Source organism: Eleutherodactylus coqui, chromosome 1, assembly GCF_035609145.1.
Source record: "Eleutherodactylus coqui strain aEleCoq1 chromosome 1, aEleCoq1.hap1, whole genome shotgun sequence".
Classification (NCBI taxonomy): domain Eukaryota; kingdom Metazoa; phylum Chordata; class Amphibia; order Anura; family Eleutherodactylidae; genus Eleutherodactylus; species Eleutherodactylus coqui.
In genome coordinates this window covers 190110378-190134090 of record NC_089837.1, presented here as the reverse complement: position 1 = coordinate 190134090, position 23713 = coordinate 190110378, and the positions used below count along the sequence as shown (strand labels likewise).

Genomic DNA, 23713 nt, shown 5'->3' with positions numbered 1-23713 from the left:
CATTGACAGTACTCGGAGCCAGAGCTAAGATGAGCCGATTAAGACAAAAAAAGGCAAGTATGAAAAGGATAAAAAGCAGGGATAGAATCAGAAAGGCAGTGACTGTAGAGTTATGCAACAATCTCCACTGATTATATACTGTGACAAGTGCTCTTTAACCCCTGAAGGACCAGGCTGTTTTGTACCTAAAGGACCAGACACCTTTTAGGGATTTTACCCATGTGGTGGTTTTACTGCTCTATTCGGGTTGTGTAGTGGAATAAACACTTCCACTTTCACTTTTTAGTACATAGCACTCATTGAGCGTTATGTACCTGGGAAAGGAGAAGGCAAAAGCAGTTAAAAAACACTTCTCCCTTCTCTGGATTCTCAGCTATGTTTTTTACAGCTGAGTACCCAACCTTCTCCTGCTCGGTGGCAGGAGCAGAGGCTTTAATCCCACTCCATACGTCTGTTAACAGCAGGGATTAAGCCTAGAACCTAGTACCGTATGTTTACCACGCTTGGCCGTTAGGGGGTTAAAAAGGTGTAAAATATTTCATCTAACTCATTACACTCCTACATGCAGAATGAAATACATGATATCATACGTCAAATCATACGAAAATTGTGTAGAATAGTTTTGGATAAAAAGTCTTTGTGCATTTCTTTTGAAAGTGCAAAGGTAACTTTAGCCGGGGCAACAGTCGGCCAAACAATTACTTGAAAGAGCAAATTCAAACAAAAGTTGTTCAGTGTAAGCACAGCCACCAACAGGATGACAAGTAAGTCATTAATCACTTTGTTTCAGCTTACAAAAAAAAAGGTGGTTGATCAAAAGTCGTCCAGTGTAAAATCACAGTCGTTTGAATGACTTGCGAATGAATTTGCATGGAGATCTCTTCCATGAATGATATCTTGGCAAACAACTAATGAGCAATCATTGCTCTGTGTTAAAAGGTGGCTTCAAAAGGGCAATACATTTTCGGCATGAATGAGGCAGTTTTTGCATGCCTATCAGCGTATTTTACTGTACTTTTTGTGCTTGCAAGGCATTTTGACATGGGCGTGGGACAACCCCCCCACTATAATTTAAAAGGCTACTTTGCCTAATAAGATCCCTATGTGTTCCCGTCTCTGTGGTTTTGCATTGTATTTTATACATCCCGTTGTGCATTTCGTGTCCCATAGGCTTCTAAGAAGGAAATGAGAACGAACCCTCTGAAATCAGTGGGTTCTATTCTCAGCGTGTTGCGCACAGAAAAAATGTACGCGAATACATCCGTGTGAAGAAGCCAAAAGAAAATGAACGACTGTCATTTGTATGCTTCAACGACTTTTTCGAACAACTATTTGAAGGATAGTTGCTTCATGTAAAGGTACCCTTACACCATGTAGTAGACAATGGGTTGTCCCAAACTGAGCAAATCGTTTATTTTTGGTTGCTGTCTTTACTTACGGTGATATGGTGTTTTTCCAAATCATTAATGGTGGTTGCTTCATCAATACATGAAACATATTTTTCCAGGCCCGAAAGAAAACTAGCAACATTCTCCTGGCTGCACAAGCCCCAGTCTTTTTGGGCACGCAGAAGTGGGATGTATAATTCATTTAGTAAACATCTAAAACTCTCCACTGGGTTTTCTTTTATCTCACCGCACAGTATTTCTTTCTCCATTAAAGCACCATCAACATCATGATTTATCTGAACAAAATAAATAAAAGTAGCAGTGATCATGTATATTAAATGTCTTACCACCACCACATATGGAATAACCTCTTATTGACCATGAGAGTCCAATATCTCTAAACAATGCTAAACAGTGTGAGACTGAACATAAAAATATAGTCACAGAACTAAAAATCTGTCTGTGAGGTACAAGAGAATGCATTCAGTGAGCACTGTGTATACAATACAGTAAGCAGTATTGTACAGTAACCAATCATGTAATAAGACACATGATCATTAGTTGCCCTCTAAGCTATGGCTGCCGAGTCTTGGCAGACCCAGATCAGCTCTAATAATGACAAATGTCACATTAGAGGATGCATTGTATCTATAATGGCCTCTGGTTACAGTAAAGAATAAAAACTTTGGCCTCATGTTCACGGGCCTGCACGATTTCCCAGTGCATAATCCTGCAGCAGATTCCATTTGGCCCGCAAATATGAGGCCAGAAATTACAATATACTAACCTGTTCGGACGCTGCGGGGCTCTCCTCTGTGCAGGCCGGGTCTTCTTTCTTCTGCACGGCGGATGTGCTCAGGAAGCCGACGGCGTGCCGGGCGCATACTTGTGTCGTCTTTTTTTTTAAACTCCTGCTTTCCCGCGGTCCTACTGCATGGTCAGAGCGACAGCTGCGTCTGTACCGCGGATCCAGGCGGCTTCCATTAGCTTCAATGGAAGCCGCGGGAGCCGTCCGTGCGGGAAAACCACACAAAAATGGAGCATGCTGCGGTTGTTTTCCCACACCCACGCTTTTTTTTGCTGTGGACATGACGCCTAAGTCTAGGGCTACCATGGAGTCCTGACATTATCCAGCCACCTATAATGGTATGTCTAATATGTCAAAATGACCATCAGTGAAATTGAACCCTATTTTTGAGACTTTATCATGGTACAACTTGAAGGGGTTTTCCAAGGAGAATACTACTGATGACCTATCCTAAGGATAGTTTATCAATAGTTGATCGACTGGGGTCCATCGCTCGGGGCCCCGACTGATCAGCTGAGCATGCTGTCAGCACCACAAATACACAGAGGTCAGAGCTGAAGCAAGGAAAGCCTCCGTGCCGACCTCCATATAGTAGCCGGCACTTGTAACTGAAATCAACGCGAGTCGTGCCTGCAGTTACAAGCGCTGGCCGGCGGTCGGCCGGAGGTCGGCGGAGAGACTGCCGCTGCTTCCGCTCCGGCCTCTGTGTATTTGTGGCGCTGACAGCATGCGCCCGCTCAGCTGATCGTTGGGGTCCCGAGCAACGGACCCTAGCCGATCAACTTTTGATGACCTATCCTGAGGATAGGTCATCAGTAGTATTCTCCCTGGAAAACCCTTTTAATGATATTACAAAATAACATGATAAATATGTGAAAAATTATCCTTTTTTGTCAGACTTATACACTAAAAAAATGCTAAAAGTGGGTAAAAATAAAGTTAGTCCTATAAAAATGGAACAAAGATAAACCCCAATTTGTTATAGAATAGATAAAAATGAAAAATTATTGTCTTTTTGACCTATTGTCCTTTTATTTTTTTTACATTGTTTACTTTGCAAAGATAAGTAATTTGATACTATAATAGTTCGGACTTTTACAAAAGAAGCAATATCAATTAGTCTTATAAAAGTGGAACAAGGATAAACTCCACTTTGTTATAAAGAAGACAGAAAAGGATTTAGCTAGTTCAATAAATGAAAGACATACTAAAAATTGCAAAATTGTAAATGGTCTTTTACAAGAGAGAACGGTTAAGGCTCATTTACATGCAAAGACAATCTTTCAAACAGTTGAAAGATTGACAGTTCTAGTGATCATTTGGCATAAAGGGCTAATGGACACTAATGTCCATTAGTACTTTATCAGCTTCATTTGCATGTAAATGAGCCTCCTGGAGCTGCTTGCAGAACACAGCAGGTGGTCTGAGCTCTGCAATCAGCTCCATTGTTCTCGTATGAGCTGTCTGCATGGATGCAATTTAATCAGCTGCTCAAATGCAGAACACAGCGTGCGGTCTGTGTTATCTACTCTCCGGCTGAATGATGGATTTTATGCTCACCTAAAAATCAAGGTTCAGCCAAAGAGTAAACGATAGCAGCATTTAAAGACAACGATTTTCGCTCAAATGCCATAGTTTGAACGAATTTTGAATGATAATCGTTACAGGTAAATGGGGCTTTAAAGGCTATGGACACCTTTTGTTTCCACCGCTGACCAAAGGAAATGCAACAGGCAATCTTCCACTTTATATGGAAGAATAAGAGACCCTGCATCAAACAAAAAGTTATGCACTTCCATAAAGGGGTCGGAGGTCTATCAGTCCCTAATCTGCGAAAATATTTCTTGGCAGCCCAATTGTCACAAATCCCCCTCCTGTCTGGCCTAAGGGCTCCTTTATGGCTAGAAATAGGAACATCTCTTATAGTCCCAACCTATCTCAAAGCCATTTTTTGGGATAAAAGACTTCAGCCATCCAACACCTATCACCACTAACATACCATCACGTTCTCATCTGGAGGAGATGCAAATTCAAGATCTCACTGATGTCAAATCTTCCCCCTTTGCTACCCATCATCCCATAAAAAAGCGGTTCCCAAGAAAACAAAATGGAGGCCTAACTTTACTCCACCATTACATGCCACATTGCAAACTTCTTACACCACAACAACTCATAGATCAATACTCCATCCCAGGACATCTCTGGTTAGAACTGTTACAAGTATATAGCTTCATCCGAACCCTAATAAACAACAACACCCCCACAGCAAAAAACCCTGGTTTTGAGAGGCTATGTATATGATTCCCCCTTCAGTCTGGTGTGATATCCTCCCTATATACCCATATGAATCAAGCTCCCATTCATGCTACGCTGGGAATCAGATCTAAATATTTTCCTCTCCCTACCTCAATGGCAACACTGCTGCACTTTGATATCAAAAGGCAGCCATCAGGTAAACATCGCTAAAACATCATTAAAAATACTTCATAGAACATATCTAGTCCCCTCAATAATCCACAGTACTCCCCAAGTACTTCACAAAATTGTTTCAGAGGCTGTAACTCTTCGGGGACTACCTTTCATATCTGGCAGACATGCCTGGCAGTGAGGTCTCTTTGGAGGCAGGTGACTAACCTCATATCCAGAGCCCTAGGCAAACCATTCCTATTCCTCTTGCCTCCTGGCCGACAAACCCACGGGGTTGAATAATCAACAGCATATACAGAATATACATTGCCTCCCAATAGCTCTCACCCACCTTTTTAATTAACCCGATTGTAGCTAGAGGTTCAAGAATGATGCTATATGAAAAACTGTCGAGAGAAGACAAAATGGAGTTTTTCCTAAAAACTTGGCAACTATGGTTTGTTTCCCTGAATATACCTGAACTACCTTTGGACTTTTACAAAATAAGCAATATCAATTATGGTTTTTTTTACTCTTAATGTAAAAAAGGAAAAATAGGGGTTTCTGGAACTTTTCATAGTTTAATTTTTTTTATTTGTAAAAACTTTTATGGTTCTTTTTTTAGTACCACTAGTTGACTTGAACATGCGATTCCTTGGTTAATATATTGCAATGTACCAAGGCTTAATAGGCTTGAATGCAAGGCAGGCCTATAGCTTTACTAGATCCCGGACTGCCATGTTAATGCATTAGCACCTGGCAATCACATCATGGGAGCCAATGGGTAGCTGAAGGCTCCCTGGTTAATGGCCTAGTTGCCAAATAATTATAATTAAATGTAAATATCTCATAGTCATCAAGAGGTTATATTTGGGAAATAAATGAGTTCTCTAGCAGAACGAATAAAGTTTAAAGATGTCAGCACTTGTAGGCTGGGTTCAGGCAGGGTTTCTGGGTGGAAGTTTCAGCACACATCTAAACCATCTACAAAAATGCCTGTAAATTGAGTAATTTTTACATTTATTATGAATATAAATATCTGATAGATGGGAAACGGTGGAACCCCACCTATTAGAAAAAAGGAGTTGTCCCCTACCAAACAAGGAGATCGGTGGTTGCTCCACCCAGGCGAATACTAAATTGAGAAGTATTGCAGCATGTGAGTGGCTTTCTCCCAGTTAAGTCTACGAGGCTATTGTTACAAATGGAGCCAAGGAACCCACATTCTAATGAACCTTTAAATTGGGAATACCTTTTTAAATATGAAATGTAACTCCTACTTTTTAAGTGACAAATTTATCATGTAATATCATTGCACTTGTATCACCGAGGGAACCACTAAATAATACGTAAAATATAACTTTTATTACTACAAAATTAAAATATTAAAGATAAGAGCGTGGTCGAATTTTTGATAATTATAGTGCCTATAGTGACCACATGGCACCCTATATTAAGATATGCTCCTTGGATAAATAGGAAAATTCATAAATTGCACTGACATATGTAGGTAACACGGTGTAAATACCACTATCAATGATATCTTAGTGTGTATACACCTTGTACATGTATCCCCAGCTTAGTGCAATACCTTACTTCAATCTCATACACCAATAATGGGATAATTTGTGTCCAATATGTGAAAGAGGTAACAATAAATAGCACACCATAGGGTGACAGGGTAAATTAGATGAACCCTTATAGTCACTCAATTCCAATATATCTATGGTCTTCTATTACATTCCCAATTGCCAAACACTCTATTAGGTCATATGTACCAAACGATAGTAAGTGATGTATAGTCACAAACGCCGTGTTACGTGTAGGCAACGAAAGGACGTGTATGCTGTTTTTTCCTTATAGAGATATATTCATGTACCAATTGTACCAACCATGGAATCCATCATTAAAGGTGTGAGTGATTCAATATTGGGGTTTGAGCAGAGCAATTATCCAAGGTGTCAGTTCACTAAACCTTAGATCACTGACAGTACTGATACATTATGCTGCTTATGAGTGCTTATACTATTTATATTTTTATTATTTTATTTTCATCAGTAAAGCACTGTGTAGTTATAACAGTGATAACCTAAAGTCATGTCCCTATAATTATACGGACAGACTGGGTCAATCTTACTGTTTAACAATCACTTTAGAAGAACTGTCATGTATAAGGCAGGACTGGTTTGTGGTCCTGATATGCCTTAATGACCAATCTCCTCAAAACTACGCCTTATACTTGATCGCATCATAGATAATTTAGCCCATCAAATGCATTATAGTATGCGGACCTCGGCTTTCTGCCTATTGAAGGTCGCTTTATTAAGTGCTAGATTAATTATCATTCGCTGCCCTTATTTAATTGGACGACTGAAATTTGTAATACCGTCTATTTGGCCTCTATATCTCTATATCCTCTTTTTATTGCACATATATCTATTAGCTAACCAGTGTCTCTTATAGTGGGATTAGCTATGATTGATCTACTAAATGACAGCTATGTCAGTTCTCTACATTCATCATTGACACTTATGGTGGTTTCATAAGTGTCATTTCCATATACGTGTTGTGTTTATACACCTGATTGTATGCTGTCATTGTCTGTTGCATATAATATCCATATGCACATTATTCCATGCTGTAATATGATCTTAGTGGATATCAGAGTTATGGATTCGTGGTATAGATATAATATCTAAGTATATTCCACCTATATGTCGCCAACGGTTAGTATTCATGTTGCACTGTAACTAGTCCTTTATCATGCTTACCTTCTTTCACACAATATATGGCATACATTCTTTATACATCGTGTCCATTTCCTAAAAGCTTTATTTACCTAACACCTAAATAGACATTGTCCTGTTCTGGGCTGTTCTATGCCCCGTATTGTCCTGTGCACTACGTGCGCAGGTCTGGCATTGTATCCTGATGCCGCTGCGGGTCTGCGCATGCGCGGGATCTCAACTATCGCGAGATCTCGGTTAAACGGAGCCGGATGATACATCAAGCTGATTGGCTTAGCGGGGACGAGCCCTCCACACAGGAAGGCGTGGTTTGGTCTTTAAAAGCCCTGTCAACGGGCTACTGACCATTGCTGCTCATTTGTGCTCAGCCTGACAGGCTGTTCACTTTGTTCACTCTGCTACATAGCTTCATAGTGCGGTCTTAGTCATCAATGATTGCACAAGTACTTAGCCAATTTTTCTAGTGGTGCAGTCTTATACATCAAGAACTGCACCAAGACTTAGCCAAATTTTTTAGTGGTGTGGTCTTAAACATCAATGACTGCACTAATACTTAGCCAGTTTTTCTTCATGCAATCCATTTTGTGATTGCTGTGCTTAATACCATCCTGATGATACAGCTTAAATATAGGAGCTGTTGAAACGCGTTGATGGTGGCTTATGTGATCTAGCACTTAATAAAGCGACCTTCAATAGGCAGAAAGCCGAGGTCCGCATACTATAATGCATTTGATGGGCTAAATTATCTATGATGCGATCAAGTATAAGGCGTAGTTTTGAGGAGATTGGTCATTAAGGCATATCAGGACCACAAACCAGTCCTGCCTTATACATGACAGTTCTTCTAAAGTGATTGTTAAACAGTAAGATTGACCCAGTCTGTCCGTATAATTATAGGGACATGACTTTAGGTTATCACTGTTATAACTACACAGTGCTTTACTGATGAAAATAAAATAATAAAAATAAAAATAGTATAAGCACTCATAAGCAGCATAATGTATCAGTACTGTCAGTGATCTAAGGTTTAGTGAACTGACACCTTGGATAATTGCTCTGCTCAAACCCCAATATTGAATCACTCACACCTTTAATGATGGATTCCATGGTTGGTACAATTGGTACATGAATATATCTCTATAAGGAAAAAACAGCATACACGTCCTTTCGTTGCCTACACGTAACACGGCGTTTGTGACTATACATCACTTACTATCGTTTGGTACATATGACCTAATAGAGTGTTTGGCAATTGGGAATGTAATAGAAGACCATAGATATATTGGAATTGAGTGACTATAAGGGTTCATCTAATTTACCCTGTCACCCTATGGTGTGCTATTTATTGTTACCTCTTTCACATATTGGACACAAATTATCCCATTATTGGTGTATGAGATTGAAGTAAGGTATTGCACTAAGCTGGGGATACATGTACAAGGTGTATACACACTAAGATATCATTGATAGTGGTATTTACACCGTGTTACCTACATATGTCAGTGCAATTTATGAATTTTCCTATTTATCCAAGGAGCATATCTTAATATAGGGTGCCATGTGGTCACTATAGGCACTATACTTATCAAAGATTCGACCACGCTCTTATCTTTAATATTTTAATTTTGTAGTAATAAAAGTTATATTTTACGTATTATTTAGTGGTTCCCTCGGTGATACACTTACTTCCCTTTAGGGAATTTTTTCTGTCTCGGTGACTAATATCATTGCACTTACCTCAAGGCGTAGAAAGTACAGCAATGTTGTAAAAGATGCCTTTAAGTTCACATTATCCAAATTTTGGAGATCACACTTGACAGAGAATTTCCAGGTTAATGGATTTGTTTTGTCACTAGCTTCTACTATAACAAAGATGGCTTGGTGTCCTCCAGCTGAGTAGAAAAAAAGGATTTTAGCGGACAATAACATTCCATAGAGAAGATTGGAAGAAAAGGACAGTGACATTAATAATAGGTTTGAGAAGAATGGCAATTTTAGATTTTTTTAAAATGAGGCCCAGTGTGTCATAATTCATCTAATATGCTGGAAGCATACACTGATCACCTGTAAAGTTAAAGGTCCATTTACACTGGACGAATGTCGGGCAAACAATGCTCAAAACTCGTCCCTATGTTACTTCGTTCTTTGCACAGGCACTAGCAGAGCTGTCTCGCTCACGGAGCGGTCAGCAGGGGGGCGAGGCAGTGCAGGAGATTTCTCTCCTCTCACTCCCCGACCCCTCTCCATTGAGCTAACACAGCGGCCGTTCACTACTGAACGGTGGCTATTTAAACTGAACGATGAGAGATGAGCTCATCGCTCATCATTTATGCAGCATAAAAGATCCAAGGAACCAAGGTTTTCCAGCTTAAAGGCTATGGTCACCTTTGCTGACTTTTTAAATATGTATTTTTTCATAAAATAATTTTTGCAAAATCATATTATTAAACAATTTTAACTGTTTATTTTCTATGCTTGCAGTGCACTCCAATACACTGCAATGCAAAATGACTTTTGCAGAATCTATCAGTCAGGAAGCCTGACGGGACTTTGACACTATTGATAGGAGGGGAAGAAATATGTAACATACAGTTTATAGCAGATGAGGTGTGTGAAATCCTAGTTATAGCCGGGGGGGGGGGGGGGGGGGGAGGGGGGGGGAATACAGTGGAATACCTTATTTAGGTAAATATTCTACTACTCTACCTAACTACATAGTGCCGACTTCTAACTGTTTGTGGTTACAAGCACTAAAAGCAGGATCCTTACCATGCTAGATGTGATTATTCTCAGTAAGAGAAATCAAGTAATCTTGTGGATATGATGCCTTTTAATCGCTACCAAAAATACATGATGTTATAGTGAGCTTTCAGATCTCAAAGGGTCCTTCCTCAGGCATAATGGAACAAATCTAACGACGTATTTAATAAATACACATGATCATGTGGGAGGGCAGGAACATGGTGAACTTAATTTGCACTAGATAAATAACAGAAACAGAGGGTAAGAGGGCACAGACCAAATCACTAGAGCCACCAGGATATCCAGGAATCAACTACTCCAATATACAGAGAAAGACTACAGCCAGGCCATCAGATACAAACGGACAAAGAGGAACATTTACACAATCACAAAAAGACATTTTTAAATCAGGGCTACTATCTTACCTCAATTGATGACCAAATCACCAAAGCCACCAGGATACCGAGAAATCAAGTACTCCAAGAGAGTAGAAAGAAAGAAACGGAGAAAGTAAAAAATGGACACGTGTCTCTAGTAGTGACCTACAATTCACAGCTAGAGGTACTAAGGAAAACTGCAAAGAATCTGCATCATACCCTACACAAGGATGACCGTCTGAAAACCATATTCTCGGACCCTCCCCTCCTATGCTACAGGCAGCCTCCAACTCTGAGGAACCTTATAATCAGGTGTGCATTGCCCTCTGACACACAAAAAGGAACTTATCCCTGTAATGTAAGGAGCTGTAAGACCTGCTCACATGTACTGACCACGGACAGGATATGGATCCCCAACACACAGGAGGACTATAAGGTCCCGGGGACATTCACATGTTCCACGTCCGATGTTGTGTACCTGATCCTGTGCAGTGAATGTCCTGTTGGGGGGCTTTATATCGGGAAAACAGGACAAAAACTGAAAGCCAGGATGAGGTCTCATCACCACACAATTAGAGAGGGAAAGACTGAATAACCTGTGACAAGACATTTTTGTGGCCACAGATACAAAATGGAAGTCACAGCGTCACAGAAGAATTTGGGAGTATAGCTTTATGGCCATTTTCTATACCCTTAAGATTGGAATGAGCCTCTGGGTTCTTGCATCAGTGGAGAATATGAAAGGTCTGAAGGAGGTCAAGAAAGGTGTTCTTAAGGAGAGCACCCAGGGGGTTTGTAGAGACACCTGGGGGGTTGAGTGGGTCGGGGGATGGCATCGTCTCTCCCCAAGGAGAGTACCCAGAAGGGGTGCTATTCTCAATCATTGTTTTAAAAACTTGGTAAAAATTCATACTTTGATTTGAAGGAATGCTGCCATCCAATAGGTGGCGCTGCAGAGGTATTGTTTCATCTTCCTTGTTTGCAGGTCTGAAAGAGTGATTTCACATTCCTTGTCACTGGACTGATTATGTACTGTTATGGTCAGTTTCCCCTGCTATTTATCTAAATGCTATTGATCCCAACATGTCTGTGCCCTCTTACCCTCTGTTTCTGGTATTTATCTAGGGCAAATTAAGTTCCTCATGTTCTTGCCCTCCCATGTGATCATGTGTATTTATTAAATAAGTTGTTAGATTTGCTCCATTATTGCCTGAGGAAGGTCCCTGTGAGGTACAAAAGCTCGCTATAACGTCATGTATTTTTGTTAGCCATTAGGCCTTAGTCAGACGGGCGTTTTTTCGCGCGATTTGCGCATGCGCATGCGTCCGGCGATTTTTTTAAACCATTGCTTTGCAATGGTATCGGACACATGAGCGCTTTTTATGCGCTCGTCCGATAAATTATAGAACAGAAATGATAGAACAGAGCCAATCAGAGGCAGGTCTGACTCACACCCCCTTCACACCCACTGCAGGCCGGCCGCGCGGAACTCCGGCTGCCGGGAGCAGGTGAGTATATATATATTTTTTATTTTAACACTTTTCTGGATGAATTGCAGGGAAGGGCTTATATATTTAAGCCCTTCCCAACAATTTATCCCACACTCGCCCGCAGCGCATTGCTTTCAATGGAGCCGGCTGTATTGCCGGCTCCATTGAATGCAATGCGCTGGACAGCTCCGGCCCGTTTCTAATGAAACGCGGCTAGGAGCAGATTTTCGGGCACCGGTCACAAGATTTGCGGATGAGCATCCGTCATGCGATCCGCAAATCGCGCGAAAAAACGCCCGTCTGACTAAGGCCTCAAAAGGTATCATATCTATAAGATTACTTGATTTCTCTTACTGAGAACAATCACATTTAGCTGTACTGGCTAACACCATATTAAACCTTTTTTTCGTTTTACCATGCTAAAATGTTGGTTCCGTTTTGATAGATAATTCATTTTCTTTCACTGCTCTTAGAGTGGCAAAAGAAGCCTGACTACGCGAGCAGCAGTGAAAGAAAATATGTGTTAGGACGGAACCAACCCCTTTATAGGACAGTAAGGAGTCAGTGTACAGTGCTTGTAGCTAGAAACAACAGCCTGGACTCTGTAGTTAGGTAAGTTAATAAAATCATAATGAATTAACTAAAGAATGTGTCTTACCACATCTCCACCACCATTATACCTAGGATTTTACATATCTACCTCTAGCTGCCATAAACTGTATGTAACACATCTCTCACCCCTCCTGTCATTAGTTTTAGAGCCTGCCTGACCGACAAATTCTGCAAAAATCTTAAGAAACCTTCACACTGAGCAATTATCTTTCACTTGGAAAATTTGCTGAAGCACATGAACAACAGTTGTTTGAAAGCTTTTACAAAGAGCGCTTATTGTTTGCAGAGATATTGTTCATAGGGGTTATATCCATGCAAATTTGTTCGCAAAATTCTCAAATACGAACGACTGTGACTTTACACCAGTCAACTTTTGATCAGGCAGCGACTGTTCATTAGGTGAGCTGAAATGACTATTGAGCGAATTATTGCTTGTCTCCCTGATGGTGGCTGTGTTTACATGGAAAGAAGTGAATTATGGAGGATGCAGGGTTGCTGAGCACAAGGCAGGCAAATCGACTCCACAGCAAGCAAGTTGATTCCAAGTGACTTTATTGAAAAAGGCAACATGTTTCGGCATCAAAATGATGTCTTCATTTGGCCATATGTACAAACAATTGAACAGTGAGTAAATAAATTTAAAACTGGCGCCAAAACTACAAGAGGTGTGTGACGTCATTGGTCTCACCTATTAGCATACCGGTTTGTGAATGAAATGAATAGGCATATGGAAACCTAGAATGACAGGATGATTAAACTGAAACAATAAAACAGACCATGTTATCATTACTTCACCAACAATAGCATCCAAGGGAGCATGCTAAGAGAGTTGGTAGCTGTACTTTACATAGGCGGCTTGGTGCCAGTAAATTCTGCAGAGTAACAGATCTCCTAAATGTGACCCTAGGGGCTTTCAGATGATTATCTTTCAGGAGTGGTCAGACTGTAATGCAGGCGAGTGTTTAGCTATTTTTCACAGACCTTTACCCAGAGTTATAAGTAGTGATGAAATAATGTACTCATGTCTAGTAATTATTGGATGGTGGTTTTATTTGCAAAAGCTCTTCTTGAGTTAGCAAATTCAAACTTGAAATAGAAGCAAACGGCACTCACCATATGGAAAAGTAAATCTTTGACCACATTTTCAGTATGGTAATCGACAGTGCTCTGCCATTATAAGAATATCCAATATCCAAGTTGAATGAACAGGCGGCAGTATATGATATCAAATTCTGTAGCAGTACTGTACTCCACAACAAAAGTGCAGGAGTAAAAGAAAGGAGGTGGTGCACACAGAAAGGCAACAGTTGTTTTGTGTCACATAACACTTTCTCAAGCCTTCAGCCTTCTTGCGTTAACTCTCTGTAGAGCATTGTCAACCAGGCTCTGTATGGATGATTCCTTATTGCTGTGAAAACTTAGACTCTTATGAGCAGTTTTTTATGTATTTGCTTGAATTGGCTAAGTGGAACGTTCTTTAGTAATGGACGATAGTGTGCACTGTTACAATTTAAGTAACTGTTAACGTCCACACTCTTAAAATGGATACAGGTCTGTATTATCCCTTTATGATCCCCATATAATTCCAGAAAATCTATTTTAACCAAAGATTTATGAGTAAAGGAAAGACCAAAGGTATTATAATTAATCTAGCTAATAAATTTGTCAGCTTCTTTATCGCTTCCTGACCACAGAAGAATAGGCCATCACGACAAAGGCCTGACAGCTATAGGTTATTTTTTACCATTAGATACAGATGGCAGCTACACAAAAGCGTTTGTTTGACAGTATCTTCTCTACTTGTAAGAATAATGTATTTGAATTTCGGGGTTCCATATTTTTGCAAAAGGATGTGCTATGGGGACACAATTCACCCCCGCCTGTGCTAACTCGCGGATTATTTTGAATCTCGGATCCCATATCCCACACATAAACTTAACAATAAGATTCTATACTAACGGCGTTATATTGATGACCTACTCTTCTTGAGGTCAGATAGCGATAAAGAAGCTGACGAATTTATCAGTTGGATTAATGATAATACCTATGGTTTTTCCTTTACTAATAAATCTTCGATTTACCAAATAGACTAATTTTTTACTTGATATTTGGTACATGATATTGATCTTTTTCTATCTATACAACAAGGGATAATTACCTTTGGAGTATATCAAATATAATATATAATGAATAGAGATGAGCGAGCGCACTCGGAAAAGCACTACTCGCTCGAGTAATTTGCTTTATCCGAGTATCGCTGTGCTCGTCCCTGAAGATTCGGGTGCCGCTGTGGCTGACAGGTGAGTCGCAGCGGGGAGCAGGGGAGAGCGGGCGGAAGAGAGGGAGAGAAAGATCTCCCCTCCGTTCCTCCCCACTCTCCCCTGCAGCTCCCCGCTCTGTGCTGGCACCCGAATCTTCAGGGACGAGCACAGCGATACTCGAATAAAGCAAATTACTCGATCGAGTAGTGCTTTTCCGAGTACGCTCGCTCATCTCTAATAATGAATATTTAATGGGGGAGACTATTTATTATTTTTTACTTTATTATTACCTTTTGTGTTGTTCAATTAGTTTACTCTGTCCTCTTTATATTAATTATATATTCCTAAATATTTATCAAATTTAAAACTAATCAGTTCACCTAATTTTCTCTATTTGATTTCTGTTACATGATTATGGGGTTGTTTCCATTCCTTTAGCCATGTTACCAAGGTAGATGGGTTGTGGTATATATGTAGTAATATGCACTCATTGTATAACAAAATCAAGAACCTAGAAGGAGTTTTCAGAATCAAATGAAATATTATATGTGTGATTACCATATCAGAGCAAAAGCATAACTTATTGTGGAAAATTGAACACTTGAAGGGAGGCTCTAGGACCCTGTTAGGCTGCCTGTAGCTTGGACACAAGATGTGATACGGGTGGGCATGGCGGCTCTAGAATCCTGTCGTACCGCCTCTAGTTTGGATGCAAGATGTGATACGGGTGGGCATGGAGGCATACAGGTTCCGTGTAGGATCCTGAAGCATATTGCTTCACAAACTGATAGGCTGTCGAAGTTGGCATCCTAGATGGTCCCATACATGCTCTATTAGTTATAAATCTGAACCCCGGGCAGCCATGGAAGTGTGGCAATGTTGTAGAGGCATTCCTGTGACATCCTTGCTGTGTGCAACTGAGCATATCTGTTGGAAAATGCCTGTCGGAAGCCTTGCCATGGGAGACAACACATGTGGCTGCAGTATATCCTGAACATATCATTGACTATCGTATGCGATGGCCCGCAGACCATCACATAGCAGTGGAGGCAGTGTTCTGCTCCACAGCTAAAGCAGGATTGAGGTGCTCACCTAGGTCTCAAGATACAAACAGACCCCAAATTAAACATGGATTCATCTCTGAAGACATCCCGTTTCCACTCCATAGCAGCCCAGTTTTGTTGTTCATTCAAAAACTGTGGGGTCAAAATATGCAGTACACCCCTAAATGAATTTGTTAAGGGGTATAGTTTTCAAAATGGGGTTATTTATGGTGGTTCTCTGTTGTTTTAGCAGCTCAAGGACTCTACAAGTGGGAAATGGGGCCTAAATCATTGCCCTTCAAGCAAAATTTCTGTTCTGAAAGCCATCGGCTGCTCCTTTCATTTTGGGCCCCGTTGTGCATACATACATAAGATTAGGGACACAATGGGTATGTTTCTGAACACAGGACAAATAGGGGTATCATTTTGGGGTGTAAATCCTCATTTTCATGTGCACTATAGATAAAAAACCTGCCTTTGAAATGACATATTTGCAAAAATATGAAATTTTATTTTTTCTTTTCAAAATTGCATTAACCCCTGAAAAAAACTGTGAGGTCGAAATACTCCTGACATCCCCCAGTGAATATATTAAGGGGTGTAGTCTTTAAAATGGGGTAATTTGTGAGGGTATCTATAATTCTGACACCTATGAGCCTTTGCAACCTTGGCTTGGTGTAGGAAAACAAAGTGTCCCTGAGGGTGCATTCAGACGATCGTATATCGGTAAATGGGTTTTTACGCCCAGCTGATATACGGCGTCCCTCTCTGCAGGGGGAGGAAGCTGGAAGAGTCGGGAGCAGTGCACTGAGCTCCCGTCTCCTCTCCACCCCTGTTCACTGCTCCCGGCTCTTCCAGCTTCCTCCCCCTGCAGAGAGGGACGCCGTATATCGACTGGGCGTAAAAATCCAGCCGATATACGATCGTCTGAATGCACCCCTAAAATGTTGAGAATTAATGTTAAATTTTTATATCTCCTAAATGGTTAAAAAAACTAAAGTTTTTAAAATGTGCATCCAAAATAAAGTAAACAGATGGAAATATATGCCTTATAAAAATGTGTACGATACATTTGCACATATTTGAGGTATTGCAGTTGAAAATGTGAAAAAAAAAATTCAAATTTGAGCGCTTTTATTAAATGTACACAAATTCTCTTGGTCTACTTTTACCACCCTAATGAAGTACAATGTCAGAATCACTTGGATATGCAAAACCTTTACGGTGTTATTCCATGTTAAAGTGACATGTCAGATTTCCAAAATTTGGCTTGGTCATTAAGGGGTTAAAGTGGATACTATTGTTGATGAATTAATGATAACATGGTCCATTTCATTGTTTCAATTCAATCATTCTGTGATTTTATGCTTCCATATCTGTATTAATTTCATTCACAAACTGGTACGCTAGTAGGTGAGACCAATGATGTCACACACCGCCTGTAGTTTTGGCGCCAGTCTTAAATCTATTTAATTACTGTTCAATTGCTATTATATATGGCCAGATGAAGGCATCATTCTGATGCCGAAACGCATTGCCTTTCTCAAAAAAGTCACTATAAATCAATTTGCTTGCTGTACAATCGATTTGCCTGCCTTGTGCTTAGCGCGCCCCTATCTTCCACTTTTCACTTCTTTCTGCCTACCTACGGAGAAGGTATTCCCCATTTAAACAGAGGAGGCTGCAGCTGTCACGTATATAAGTGTGTTGTGCTGCCAGTGAAACTGCATCAGCTTGGAGACCTAAGTTGGTCTTTGTCTTTATTCCAACACCCAACACATGGAGCGCTTGTCTTTATTCTTATAGAGTGCTTACATGGAACAACTGCCGTGCATTTACGCTTTTGAATGATTATATGGATTATTGGTTGAATATTAGTCGTTCTGTGTAAAGCCACCCTTAGTGTACTCGAGTGCACTGCAAGCATAGAAAAGAAATGGGTAAACATTTTTAATGACTTTCAATTGTAAAAATTATTTTATGTAAAAATACATGACGCTGAAAACTGTCAGTGAAGGTGTCCATAGTCTTTCATATTGCCCAGACCACCACACACCGTCCACCAGCTCTTCTACCCATAGTACATCCTGGTAACATCTCCACCCCAGTAAGCAGTGAACACGTGTAAGGGACCGCAGGCAGCGGGTTTGGGGCTTTTCTGGTTTTCCAGGTTGATGTCAGCCTGATGGATGTAGGGCACAGTAGTTGCCATTGTTTAACAAGCAATGCTTAATTAACTGTACAACAGGAAAACAGTAATTTGTGACCTGGTAATCCGGGGTATCACAGTCTGTCAATAAAGTTCAAGTGCCTGTATGAACGGTTGTTAGGGTCCTAGCCATGGCGACCAGGATGAGCAATAAACAACCATTGTCTCACTGAACAGTCTTTAGGTCTACTATCACAGAATATCTATCACAACTCTATGCCCAGATATGGGTCTTCCATGCCCGCTGGCACAGGTTCTGCATCGTTCGAGAGGAGAGAATGGGGCAACTGCATCTTCAGTTTTTTTAGGTGTCTTGACTTTCTCTGACTGGCCTGTTACTCATTTCTCAAAGGACTCTGTCAATAGAACTGTGACTGCTACACCACAGCACAAGTTGAGGGAGAGACTACTTTTCCCCTCTGTTTACATCAGTGTTTCCCAACTCCGGTCCTCAGGGACCACCAACAGGTCATGTTTTCAGAATCTCCTACAGTAAGAACACCTGTGTCAATGTCTGAGGCACCGACAATAATTACATCACCTGTGCAACACTGAGGAAATCCTGAAAACATGACCTGTTGGGGTACCTTGAGGACTGGAGTTGGGAAACACAGGTCTACAGCTTAGCAAAGGTGACCAGATTTTCCAGGGGCAAAGCTGGACAAAAGGGTTTGGTCAGGGGCGGGGCTTATCACAACGTACGATTTTACCTCCGTAGATATAAAAAGCACAGGGCCGATTCCAAAAAGACAGGGAGCAATTCCCGCAGCATTTCTGCATCCAAAAATCAGTGAAAATACACCGCATTCCTGCTGATTTTGACTGGAAAATTTAGAGGAGAAAAATTAAAATTTCATATTTTTGCAAATATGTCCTTTTACAGGCAGTTTTTTTTTCTATAGTACACATGAAGATGAGGATTTACACCCAAAATGGATACCTCTGTTTGTCCTGTGTTCAGAAATATATCCATTGTGGCCCTAATGTTATGTCTGTATGCCCAGTTGATTTCATTCAATGAGGCGCTCCCCCTCACTTCCTCCGAAAGTTTCCGCAGGCAGAAGCTCAGCTGTGAGGCGAGGAGGATGCAGTTTATCGCAGCGCCGCCGCTGAAGACCATAGGGAGGCATCAGAACACAGTGGGCCAGGTGAGTATAAGGCTCCCCCCCCCCCCCCCCCCCCCCCGAAAATAAGATACTGTGACGTTTTTGGGGCAAAAAGTAATATAAGACAGTGTCTTATTTTCGGGGAAACATGGTAGCACTTGTCCTTTTGGTGTTTAAAAAATGGACATAGATATTGGATAAAATTCAACTGATTTCTCTGATTTAGTGGAACTGGATGACTATTAAATGTCCAGATTCTCTGAACTAGAAATGTCAAAGGAAAGAGGGATTGGGCATGTTGAATTTCAGCAAGACCAATCCTTTGCTCCTGTGGGAGTGGTCTATCCAAGATGTATTCCCCTTATGCCGGTTTCCCATGGGCGAGAAAATTGCACAATTTTTGCGCGATGCGAGAGTGAATATAAACGCAGAATTATGAAACCAATGATTTTCAATAATCTTGTTCTGATTTGCGACGTTTTCACTCACTGGATGTTGTGTGGAAAAAAATCGCAGCATGTCCTATCTTCTTGCAATATCGCCCAGCAGCAGCACCAGCCCCATTGAGAGCAACAGGAGAGCTCTGCGATCCTCTACCACGCCTGCGACAGCCGCAGCAGGGGAATACTTTCATTACTGGCGAGAGAATTCCTTCATCCCCGTGTGGATGAAGGGATTCCCTGCAGGGATGAAAGGATTCCCCGAGGTGATGCGAGGCTGCTTTCACATTAAAACGCCTCGCATCCACGGGGCTTTCACATGGTAGAAAGTGTGATATCTTCCTCTCCCGTTTGAAAATAGCCTTAGGTTAGCTTCACACTAGGGATAAAATTGCGCGATTTTCGCGCAATGCGAGAGTGAGTGAGAATGCAGAATTATGAAACCAATGATTTTTTTTTAATGGTTTTATTCCCATTTGCAATGTTTTCACACATGCAATGTGGAGTGCGAAATAAAATTGCAGCATGTCCTATCTTTCTGTGTTCTGCTTTTTTATCTCCCATGTTTCCCTATGGAGCCTTTGTTTTATCGCTTCACAACGCATAAACTTGCGATTTTCGTGCAATGTGTTTCTAACATTAGAAAGTCCTATTGTCTTTCTCGCGAGAAAATCACAGCAAAATCGCAAGAAAAAAGCATTGCTGATGCTCAAAAAACGTGACCGCCCCAGTGTGAAGGAGCCCTTATCCCACTTAAGTAAACATGGCTTTGCTAGGAGTGCTACTGATTATTGTGGAGTTGGAAGGAACAACTGTTTGCCGATAGCTCTGGCCAGTGTATGGCCAACTTTAGCCTACGTCACATTTACCAGAAGGGTGTGCACCCTAGTGAGGAATCTACTGCACAGGGGAGAGACGCCGCTCAGGATTCTGGCAGGATTTAGGTAGCAATTCCTAAATGGTGCCAGAATCCATTGACATTCTGCAGCTTAGGGCTTATTCAGACGGGCGTATATCAGCTCCCACCCCCTCTCCGCCCCTCGCCACTGTTTGCAATGGCTCCGCCCCCTCCCATTGCAAACAGTGGCGAGGGGTGGGAGCTCAGTGCACTAGCTCCCGTCCTGTCCCGCCTTCCTCCCTTTGCAGAGAGGGACAGTGTATATCGGCCGGGTGTGAAAACCTGACCGATATACGCCGGTCTGAATAAGCCCTATGCAAATGAATGGGGGATTTTACACCCCTTTCACATGCAGCAGAAATAAACCTGTGGATTTTACAATCCACACAATAAGGCTGGTATCACATAGGCGTAAGCGCATTTAGTTGCGCTTTTGCGCCATGTATTTGTGCAAAAGGTGTTGCATATTTGAATGCTCATGTGCATGTTTTACTACATTTTTTGTTTGTGCAAATCGTGCGCATCTGCACACACAACCACTGAAATGGGCAATGAATTAATTCAATCTGTGCTATTTTCTGGCACCAAGACCTGTGTGACACGAATGTATTTGCGCGTAGAATACGCAGTGAATAGAACCCATTGATTTTAATAGGTTTGTTCACATAAGCATATTTTGCGTGCGCATTTAATTTGCGTAAGGAAGTACACTGCATGCCTATTTTCCTGCGCATGAAAGAAGCACATATTGAACTATTTAACTTATTTGCCCATTTTAACGAACGGGAGCATGATTGTGTGGTTTTCAGCATGTGCAAATGTGCACGATTTGTGCACGCAAAAAGTGTAGTAAAACACATACATGCAAATATGTTACATTGTAAAAATGTGCGTGTAAATGCGCCTACGCCCATGTGACACCGACCTAAGGGAAATTCATGGAACTTGCTATAAGAAAAACTGAACTCAGCTTTCATTTCTAAACTGCTGAGGTAAAATAAAAGCTGTGCTGTGATTGGTTGCTATCTATATATATAAAGACGAAAGCCCTCACTGACTCACTGACTGACTGACTCACTCACTCACTCACTGACTCGCCAAAAGTTCTCCAACTTCCAGATGTCGTAGAAACATGAATTTTGGCACAAGCATAGATTAACTCCAAAATAGGAAAAGTAATTGGGTCCCAACTCGATTATTCAATTCTAGCGCAAAGGAATTGGCGTCGAAATTTAACGTACATAATCTAAATCTGTCACTTCCCAATGCCTTAGAAACTTAAAATTTGGCACGAGCATTGATTATGTCATACATAGGAAAAGCTAATGGGTCCCAACTCCATTATTCAATTCTGTGCGCAAAAGAATTAGCGTCCAAATTTTACGTACGGAATGTAATTTTCTCACATAGAAACTTAAAATTTGGCACGGGCATTGAATATGTAATAAATAGGAAAAGCTAATGGGTCCCAACTCGATTATTCAATTCTATGCGCAAAAGAATTAGCGTCCACATTTTACGTATGGAATCTAATTCTCTCACTTCCTGATGTCATTTTATATAAAGTAAACGTCGCATGGTTACCTCCACGTGGTGTTTCCTGGGTAACGCAGAGAACTATGCAAAATGGTGAACATATGTTTTTCCGGTATCTCTAAAGTAACCATGACTTCATAAGATTTTCGTGTGACCACCAGATAAACACCAGTACCAAATTAACTCGGGCGAAGGCGGGTATATCAGCTAGTTTCTTATACAGCTGAGGTAAAATGAAAGCAGCGCTGTGATTGGTTGCTATTTCTTATACAGCTGAGGTAAAATGAAAGCAGCGCTGTGATTGGTTGCTATTTCTTATACTGTTGAGCAGGGGAGTAGCTAGAGACTCATGGGCCCGGGTGAAAAAGTTTATCTTGGGGCCCCCCAACTTCTCTTAACCCCATAATGCACAGGCATAACTTGAAGCTCCTGGGCCCCAATGCAAAATCTGTAACAGGGCCCCCAACTATAATGCTTTATTCATAGTACTGGGCTTACTATATGGAGAAGAAAGGCCTCATGGGGCCCTCTAAGGCTCCTGGGCCTGGATGCAACTGCATCCTCTGGATCCCATATACGGTAGTTAGGCCAGTGCTGCTGAGGTAAAATGAAAGCAACACTGTGATTGGTTGATATTTCTTATACAGCTGTGGTAAAATGAAAGCAGAGCTGTGATTGGTTGCTATTTCATAAACACACAGGCATAACTTGAAGCTCCTGGGCCCCAATGCAAAATCTGTAACAGGGCCCCCAACTATAATGCTTTATTCATATACAGAAAAGACAGGCCTCATGGGGCCCTCCAAGGCTCCTGGGCCCGGCTGCATCCCATATAGTTAGGGCAGTGCTGCTGAGGTAAAATGAAAGCAACGCTGTGATTGGTTGCTACATTTTAGACAGCTTGGTAAATCTCCTGTATGCTTGGTATTTGTGTGGATTATTATTTATGACAGAAACTTCAACCTCAGATTTTTGTAGTGAATTATTTGTAAAATGCCGGTTATATAAGTGTTTTCAGCTCCTTCTGACCACTGAATGATCTTCTGTAGCTGCCTAAAAAAAGACATTGTCCCTCATAACCCACATACTATATGACGGTATATCACAAATATCAACTTGTTTCGGTCTGACGGAGTGTGTGAGGTAATATTCGGCAGTTAACCCTTTACTTGCAGCGCGCATCATGCCCCTTCCCCCTCAGATAGCCCACTTCCCAGTGTGAGGAGTACTGACCCTGCAAAAACCTGTTGAGAAGCTGGAGATTGGCAGCTTCCAGAATGAAGGCTTCGAGAGTGGCAGGGCTCTCCTCGCTGCCACAGCCCAGCGCCTGCTGCACCTTCCCGGCTATCCACCAGTGCCTCTCGTCCATTCTTGCTCTTTATGGAACAAATGTTACAATCTCGGCATCTCTCACAGTCTGTCTGGTGGGGAGAGAACTGCACCTTGTGAAGCTGCGGCTGTTGTCATGGCCAACAGTAAACAGTCCACACAATACAGCTGTAACCCTTCATTAACTCCTGAGGGGAGAGACCAACAATGGCACTTGTGTTTATACCTCTACAATCTAGCAGTTTGCTGTGGACCTGGTACACATACATGGTGTGAGAGCCTCATGCATGGAGGGCACTGCCCACCTCCCTGCCCCAGTAT

At 41.4% G+C, this 23713-nt stretch overlaps 1 protein-coding gene across 1 annotated transcript in view; it reads right to left on the bottom strand.

The window, feature by feature from the left end:
* The window catches only part of LOC136572709 (uncharacterized), a 346665-nt gene extending 323198 nt beyond the window's left edge, over positions 1-23467 (bottom strand). Inside the window, exons 1-3 of the mRNA XM_066573580.1 lie at positions 23297-23467; positions 9087-9241; positions 1439-1684 (exon numbers count right to left, since the gene is read on the bottom strand). Coding sequence (XP_066429677.1) covers positions 1439-1684; positions 9087-9241; positions 23297-23432 — 537 coding nt within the window. The 5' untranslated portion in view covers positions 23433-23467. The remainder of the gene's footprint in view (positions 1-1438; positions 1685-9086; positions 9242-23296) is intronic.
* Between the last annotated feature and the right edge of the window lie 246 nt (positions 23468-23713).